Source organism: Triticum dicoccoides, chromosome 6B (genome assembly GCF_002162155.2).
Source record: "Triticum dicoccoides isolate Atlit2015 ecotype Zavitan chromosome 6B, WEW_v2.0, whole genome shotgun sequence".
NCBI classification, from domain to species: domain Eukaryota; kingdom Viridiplantae; phylum Streptophyta; class Magnoliopsida; order Poales; family Poaceae; genus Triticum; species Triticum dicoccoides.
In genome coordinates this window covers 696,748,792-696,757,431 of record NC_041391.1, presented here as the reverse complement: position 1 = coordinate 696,757,431, position 8,640 = coordinate 696,748,792, and the positions used below count along the sequence as shown (strand labels likewise).

Genomic DNA, 8,640 nt, shown 5'->3' with positions numbered 1-8,640 from the left:
GGCGGCGGTGCAGCCCGGCTTGGCTGCGGTCCGGCGGCCGGCGTGGTGACGGCGCCGCTCCTTGGCGGCGGGGCGGCGTGGTGGTGCCGGGTGGCCGTCGACGCGCCCCCGGCCCAGATCCGGGCACGTCGGGCCCCATCTGGGCCCCTGGGGGCCGGCCCCCCGGCATGGTCTCGTTGTCTGCGGCGCGGTGAGGAGGAGGAGCGGCTCGGACTTGGGGCGTCGGCGTCGATGGCGTGCCGGCAGCAGCGCGAAGGCGGGAGCTTTACGGGCCCACGAGGGCTCGGCCGGGCCTGTGGGCCTACGGGCCTGGTGTGCTCTTGCTATTGCGTCCGGACGGCTACTGTCGCTGACGGTGGAGGTGGGGCCCTCCCGCGTGCCGATGGTGCTGATGCCCTAGTCCCGGCTCCGATTCTTCGTCGTGCTGTTCTCTCTTCGCGGTGCCGTGGTGAGACGGCGTGGAGGCCTCATGACCGCGTTGGCGTAGGGTGGTGGTTGGTTTGGTGGCGGGATCCGGAGCGCCCGAGGTGCGGGTTGGGATCGGGGGAAACCCCTGTCGGCGTGGCCGACCCCGGCGCGGTGGCGCCTGTGGGTGCCGCCTGACCTTCCGGGAGGGCGTCGGGGGCTACTCTTCCTATCGCCTCGTCGTGTACCGGGGGAAACCCTTGGCAGCAGCGTCGTCATCGTCGCGATCCTTCTTGGAGGTGTTGATTGGTGCCGGCGCTTCGGAGTCTTGGAGCCTAGTGGATAAGACCGGTGGGCCTAGCGATCGCGAGGCTTCTTCGTTTTTGTTGATCCGCCGTTGTCGGCATTTGTTTCTTTTGCTCTTTCTCTGTTGTTTCTTTTGGGCGTGACTGTGCTGCTTCCGCCCCAGCGCCTATCCCTGTATGACCCGGTTGGTTGCTTTGTATACAAAGTGGGGGGAAACCCTTTTTCGGCAAAGCCGATGACTAGCTACGACTTGTTCTCCTTCCTCATCTTCCTGGAAGAAGACTTGCATAGCATATACCACCGATTAAATTCACGTGCTGGCTGTAAACTATATACTCATGTCAGACGAGTTGGTTAAAGTTAACTACAACTTACACTAATTAACCATTAACCAAAACTAGCTAGGGAGTTGAGACCAGGTACATGCAATCGTGTAGAGCCCTTCAGCATGCATGCAGCAATACCAAGTAAAGACTAGTCAACGCGCCAACACCAACGTGTAGAGCCCTTCAGTTAGAACTTTGGAATCATTCAGCAATACGTGCCTATATAAACGTGAACGTGTCGACCAGTTTGGAGCATTCCAACTTTCAGAGCTAGGACACAGATCAAGCACAGTACGCATACAATGGCATCTTCTTCGTCGTCGTCGTCCACGGCGATCCAGATACACCCACTGACCAACGAGGACGATGGTAAGATAACAGCCGCCGGCACAGCACCGCCAACACCTACCACGGGGCCCACAGCGGCCACGGTCATGTCGAGCGTGTCGAACCTAGCGCAGCTCCTGCCGACGGGCACGGTGCTGGCATACCAGGCATTGTCCCCGTCCTTCACCAACCACGGCAAGTGCGAGACGTCCAACCAGTGGCTCACCGGAGCGCTGGTCGTCGTCCTCACCGTCTCGTGCCTCTTCTTCGCCTTCACCGACAGCGTCGTCGGTCGCCGTGATGGAAAGCTATACTATGGCTTCGCCACGCCGCGCGGCTTCAACGTGTTCAACTTCTCCAGCGAGGAGGAGAGGCAGGAGTGGGACGACCTCGACCAGTTTCGGAAGCTCCGTCTCCGGCCGCTTGACTTCGTGCATGCCTTCTTCGCGGCGGTGGTTTTCCTCACGGTGGCGTTTAGTGACGTCGGGCTGCAGAACTGCTTCTTCCCCGACGCCGGAAGGAACACCGAGGAGCTGCTCAAGAATCTGCCCATGGGCATGGCGTTTCTCTCCAGTTTTGTGTTCATCATCTTCCCCACCAAAAGGAAGGGTATTGGATTCACTGACAACGCTCCGCGCCAGAAGGTCGTCCATCCCTTAAATTAATTAAGTCAGATTATCGTACCTTGGAAATGCTACTTGCCAGAAATTGATTGAAAAAATTGAATCCTTCAGGAAATTCACACTCAATCGGATTTGAAGACACCACTCCTCGCAGGCGTAGAAGTTGCTTGATTGTATCATGTTGGAGAAAATCATGAAGTTTTTTAATTACATGTTCAGTGTGTGTGTGCCATGGTTCTTTTGTAAACAAGGAAATATTTTTTGTTCAAAGCAAGTGTACAATTACGTAGGGGCCCTGCGTCCCAGCCTCCCAGAGGTTTATCAGAGCACTCCATTCCTTTTGTTTGCTTTAAGCTCGTTGTTTGTATTTTATACAAAAATCCTAAACTAAATCCGGTTTTTATCAAAATTTCTCTCTTATTTGGCGACATATACAGTACACTTCTTTCTTATCTCCATTCTCCGTTCATTTTACAACGACTAAATACTTGCATGAAACAAAATAGTCTTGAAGTTTAGAATAAACACATGAATTTATTGGATATAAACACCTAAATCAAATTGGATCCGAGCCGTTTCACTAAAAAGTACTATGTGGACAAATCTAAAACTTGGGGTCTAAGAAGCGGAGTGTAGGGGCTGCATATATACATAGAGATATTAAAATTGGACATTAATCCATCCATCTTAGGACCCCAGCAATTTCGGCCTTTGGAGTTGCTATTTTGTGCATCCCTAGAAGTTAGATGCCCTTGTCAATGCGCGCATTGGCCCTGGATCATCATTCTCCACAGAATGGGCTAAGGACTAGGATGACGTTGCTAGGGCCACTATTCCCATAGCAAAATCAGAAACCTATGGTTGATGTTGCTAAAAGAAAAACGCCTATGGTTAATTCAGGTCTGCGGATGGTCAGAAGACCCTCTGTATGCTGCCAAGGGGTGCTACAGCGTCGCCACATCATTTAAAAAAGATCTGGTTAAGGGTGAAGCTCTCTCCTTTAACTTTACGTTGTTAGGTAGAAGTGAGTCCTCGAGCCCGGGTACCATTGCACCACAGGAGAGTTCTCACCTCACCGGAGCATTTATAACAAAAAACGGTTACAAGAAACTGATTTATAGGCGTATTGGTTATAAGAACTTCACAACATCTTAACAAACTAAATCTTAACATCCTCCCTCAGTCGTAACTTGTCTAAGTTGTGGTTTTCTAAAATCCAGTAAGCTGTTGCAGACATTGGTTCTGTAAACTTGTCTGCAACTTTGACCACCCATGGGTATGAACCGAATCTCCAGTAATCTTTGTGCCACACGCTCACAAAATGATGATACATGTGCTTATTCCTCACATGGAAGACCGAATTAGTGGAAGATATGTTGCACCAATATTGCCACAACAAAGAAGTGCAAGCGGACCATGCTCATCCCCGAGCTCATTGTATCCACATCATCTCTGTTGCGGCATCGCCAGAGGTACAACTCATCTTCCATTGTTTTGTTTTGTACTCCCTTTGTTTTTATTTACTCCGCATATTAGAGTTGACTGAAGTCATACTTCCTAAAGTTTGACCAAGTTTATAAAAAAGAATATAAATATTTACCATAACAAACCTATATGACGTGGAAGTACATTTGATAATGAATGTAATGGTGTCAATATTTTTGTCTATAAACTTTGTCAAAGTTTATAAAGTTTGACTTTGATCAAAACTAATATGCGAAGTAAATAAAAACGGAGGGTACATATATACGATACAGTAGCATGCAATGGGCCGAGATTCCTTTGACTCCGAGAAGGATAAAAACGATGGTCACTCTAGCAGCCATGAGAAGGAAGCTGCTAGCTAGCTACTTGGCTCGTTGCGAATTCTTTTCTCCAAGTTGGTTGTAATATGTACGTTGCGTGTTATTTCTTTCAAGTCTGTATGTACGTTGCAGCGTTAGTCCATGCATGGATGCACGTTCCTTTCCGTTTACTTTGTCGGTCCATGCATGCATTGGACCGTGAATCTTTCATCGATTTTCTGCTCCGACGACCTTGAATAGAAGTATTAGATTCTCTCTCTCAAAAAGAAAGAGTAGTACTAGTAGAAGATGCTCTCCTGAGCACGAGCTCACATGCACCTGATGTGAACCGTAAAATCCAAAACAGTATTGAAAGAATTTTTTAAAATTATTTTTTGCCAACAAACATTGACAAGTGTTTCACTTGCATGCAAATTTTCGTGATAGAATCACATTCATAGAGGCCTGGGCAACGAAGCAGAATTGATGCTCCCAAATGATTCCAACAATAATCTTTTTGAAGACACCGATATCTTTTTTCCAAGACCTGCATGAACACGATCATTATTTCATCCCGAAATATTGCAAGCAGGTGAAACACACATCAATGTCTCACATCTAAAGTTCTCTCATATTTGGAGACCCATACCTAACCTTCTTTCTTATTTTGATTCTCAATTCATTTTACAATGACTAAATACTTGTATGAAACAAAATAGTCCTGAAGTTTAGGATAAACACTTGAATTTATTGGATAAACACCTAATCAATTGGATCCGAGCCATTTCACTAAAAAATATTATGTGGACAAATCTAAAACTTGCGGTGTAAGAAGCGTACATGGGAGGTCCATATATACATTTAGAGACATTAGAATTGGACCTTAATCTCTCCACCTTAAGGCACTAGCAATTTCCGCAGTTGGATTTGCTGTTTTGGGCATCCCTAGCCATTAGATGCCCTTGTCAATGTGCGGATGGGCCGTGGATCATCATTCTTTGCAGAGTGGGCGAGGGACTAGGATGACGTTGCTAGGGCCACTATTCCCATTCTAAAATCAAAAGCATTTGGTTGATTCGGGTCTGTGGATGGTCAAAAGACCCTCTAGTATGATACCAGCAAGGGTCACAACGGCCTCGCCAGAGCATTTACAACAATAAACGGTTACAACGTGTCAATCGGGAATGAGAGCCAACAAAAAGCTGTTTTCTAGACGTACTGGTTATAAGAATTTCACAACATCTTAACTAAGTACTCCCTCCGATCTTGAACTAAAACCACGATACTTATTTTAGATCGAAGGGAGTAAATCTTAACATCCTCCTTCAGTCTAACTTGTCTAAGTTGAGGTTTTTTTAATCTATTAAGCTGTTGCAAACACTGATTCTGTAAACTCGTCTGCAACTTGACCATCCTTGGGTGTGATCTGAATTTCCAATAATCTTCATGCCACACGCTCGCGAAATGGTAACCTACCTCGATGCATGTGCTTATGCCTCACATGAAAGACCGGATTAGTGGAAGATATGTTGCACCAATATTGCCACAACAAAGAAGTGCAACCGAGCATGCTCATCCCCAAGCTCATTGTATCCATATCACCTCTGTTGCGGCATCGCTAGAGGTACAACTCATATTGTTTTGTTTTATAGTATACGGTACAACACCATGCAATGGACCGAGATTCCTCTGACTCCGTGAAGGATAAAAAACGATGGTTAGGGCCAGTTCTTTTGAGGTATGTTGTGGAAATAAGCTGCTGTGGAAATAAGCTCCAGAAAATAAGCTAGCCAGTTCTTTTCAGTGCCTGTTTTTTCAGCTTCTGTGTGGTATGGTCAGTGAAAAGTCTGTAATGCCCTTGGACTGTACTGTTGTTCGGATTAAAGGATATTGCGCTATTTTTATCATTTTGTTGCCCATATGAACATAAATTTGACTTTCAAACACCAAAACTTGTTATAATCAAGCATAAGGAAGATCATTGTCTCGCATACGAATATCATATGTGCATCACTATCTCATGTAGTACGAGTACTTGAGAAGTACCGAATAAAAATGATCCCTAAATTATTACATGGTTCTCCCAACAAAAGCATACACCCTAGCAGTACTGCACCCTAGAGCTAACCATCAAGGGAAAACACTTGTAGCAATAGCATCACGGATGGAACCCATAGTACCATCATCAATGGGTGCATGGTGATGAGAAAGGCTCTCCTCATGAGCATAAGATCCACTCTCAACCATGTCAAAATGTTGATCACTTAGTTTGCTCTCACGAATGAAGTTATGAAGACACGCACATGCAGTAATGATCTTTGTTTGCGTAGCAGGTTTGTACCGGGTGATGCCGAGGAGGATTCTCCATTTCATCTTTAAGAACACCGAACGATCGTTCAATGACATTCCGTAGTGATGAATGTAGATGATTGAAGGTCTCATATCTTCCTCGTGGTGGTACTTGTTGGAAATCGGGTACATGGTAGCGTTGTCCTTTGTATGGTGCTAGATATCCAACTCTGTTTGGACATCCAGAGTCAACAAGATAATATTTGCATGCATTGGTAATAAAGATGACCAAAACCAATTAGTTCACACAAAACATTAGAGCACAAGAATGCATGTACAAGTTATTACCGTCTGGCGGGTGTGGAAAGTAGGAATATTCAACTTGTGCATCATTGAGTACACATGTGTCATCACTAGCCGCATAGTAAGAAAAGTAACAAATGGAATTGATGTGAACATATGTATACCTGTATCTCATTTGCCCACCATTCATCACTAGCCGCAATGGTCTTGGTAACAGGATCAAACCCAATGCCTGATGCCTTTTGGGTTAATGTCTTCCAAACAACATACTCTTTTTTTAGCACGTCCCACTTATTCTTGAATTGCTTTCGTGTATATTCTCTCCTCGTGCGCTCAAAAAACTTTCTTACCACATTGTCATATCCAAGTGGTCTCAATGTTCCTTCTTTGCCACGGTTATTGGCATTCACTTCTTCCACACAAATATCAATGAAAGTTCTAAGACCCACATTATCCCATTGTGCTTTCATCTATTTTTCATCATGTCAATACAAAAGAATTGGAAGAATTAATATGTAGTACAAACAATAGCTAGATATTGCTTTTACAGTAGCATATATAAGCATCGCATCATGTCAATATTTCTTCTGTGCAACCAGAGGGCAACAATTGTACTACTATTTGGCACAATCAATACATCCATATCAAAACTATTTCTACCATATATAGGCAATGCATCATAGCAAATCAAGATGAAAACATCATTCTTCAGCAGTACCTTGCAACAAATCTAGATGAACTTTTTTGCAAAAGAAATCACAGGAGGAGCTGCTCACCTTGGGGGCTCACGGCCAGGATGAGGGGACGGGGAAAGGGGGTCGCCGTCCGCCGGAGTGGGGCGACGTCCGCCGGAGTGGAGCCCTGGCCGGACCGGGCCAGGAGCTGCTGCTGCACACCGGAGACGGAGGGGATGCGGCCGAGGGAGGGGTCGCGCCCGTGCGAGCTGGGGTGGAAGATGTGGCCTACCCGCTGGCCATGTCACCGGAGATGGCCTCGTCGATGACCGGAGGACCTGACGACCGTCGGCGGCGGTGGCGGTTAGGAGGAACCCTAGGCGGAGCGACAGAATAGAGAAGGGGTCGAGCGGGAGGGAGGGGATCGAGCAGCCCGTCTGCCCCTTTTTTTCTGCGTCAGGAACTCTCCGCAGGACTGCGATGGCAATTTCGCTGTAAAAAGTTAAAACAACAGCGGCACATCCCTATACCCTTTCGTTTTTAAGTGAGAAGCTGCGGGAAGCCACCCGACCCCAGCTTTTTTCCATTGTGAAGGAGGAGGAGGTAGAAATAAGCTAAGCTGGCTTCTCTAAAACGAGTTCTTTTGAGCTTCTAGCTTTTTTGACAATAAGCTGCTAGAAGCTACAAAAGAACTGGCCCTTACTCTAGCAGCCGTGACAAGGAAGCTGCTAGCTCGCTAGGTACTTGGCTCGTTGCGAATTCTTTTCTCCAAGCTGGTTGTAATATGTTAGTGTGTTATTTCTTTCAAGTCTGTATGTACGTTGCACCGTTGTCCATGTACCCACGCACGTTCCTTTCTGTTTACTTCGTCGGTCCATGCATGCATTGGACCGTGAATCTTTCATCGATTTTCTGCTCCGGCGACCTTGAATAGAAGTACTAGATTCTCTCTCTCAAAAAGAAAGAGTAGTTCTAGTAGAAGGTGCTCTCCTCACATACACCTGATGTGGACCGTAAAATCCAAAACAGTATTGAAAGAATTTTTAAAAATAAATTTTTTGCCAACAAACATTGACAAGTGTTTCACTTGCATGCAAATTTTCGTGATAGAATCACATTCATAGAGGCCTGGGCAACGAAACAAAATTGATGCTCCCAAATGCTTCCAACAATAATCTTTTTGAAGACACCGATATCGTTTTTCCAAGACCTGCATGAACGATGTTATTTCATCCTGAAATATTGCAAGCAGGTGAAACACACATCAATCTCTCTCTCTCTCTCTCTCTCACACACACACACACACACACACACACACATATAGAGACAATATTTTTTTAGGTTTTACTGTTCATCCAAGTGCATGTGTGCTCGCTTGCAGAAACTCTGCACGCGTAAGATACTACCAATCGCTAGCAGCTTCTCTCATGCTCTGCATATTGCCATGATGCCATCGATCCATTAAACTGTGTATGCAACGGAATCACTGGAAAACACCTAAGAAAGCAGGCGCACAGTCCAACCATGGGTCTTGGGGCTCGTGTCCACATCATGCCTCACTACTTCAATAAACATTCGACGGTAGTAATATGGTTTTTGCTGG

General features: G+C 46.0%; 1 protein-coding gene across 1 annotated transcript; it reads left to right on the top strand.

Annotated features, from left to right (window-relative positions):
• The first annotated feature begins 1,339 nt into the window (after positions 1–1,339).
• On the top strand, positions 1,340–2,199 carry LOC119321535 (protein DMP2-like). Its single transcript, XM_037595177.1, has 2 exons — positions 1,340–2,008; positions 2,099–2,199. Exons 1-2 carry the CDS (start codon positions 1,340–1,342, stop codon positions 2,156–2,158), a joined length of 729 nt encoding a protein of 242 aa, XP_037451074.1. The 3' UTR covers positions 2,159–2,199.
• Positions 2,200–8,640: the final 6,441 nt, after the last annotated feature.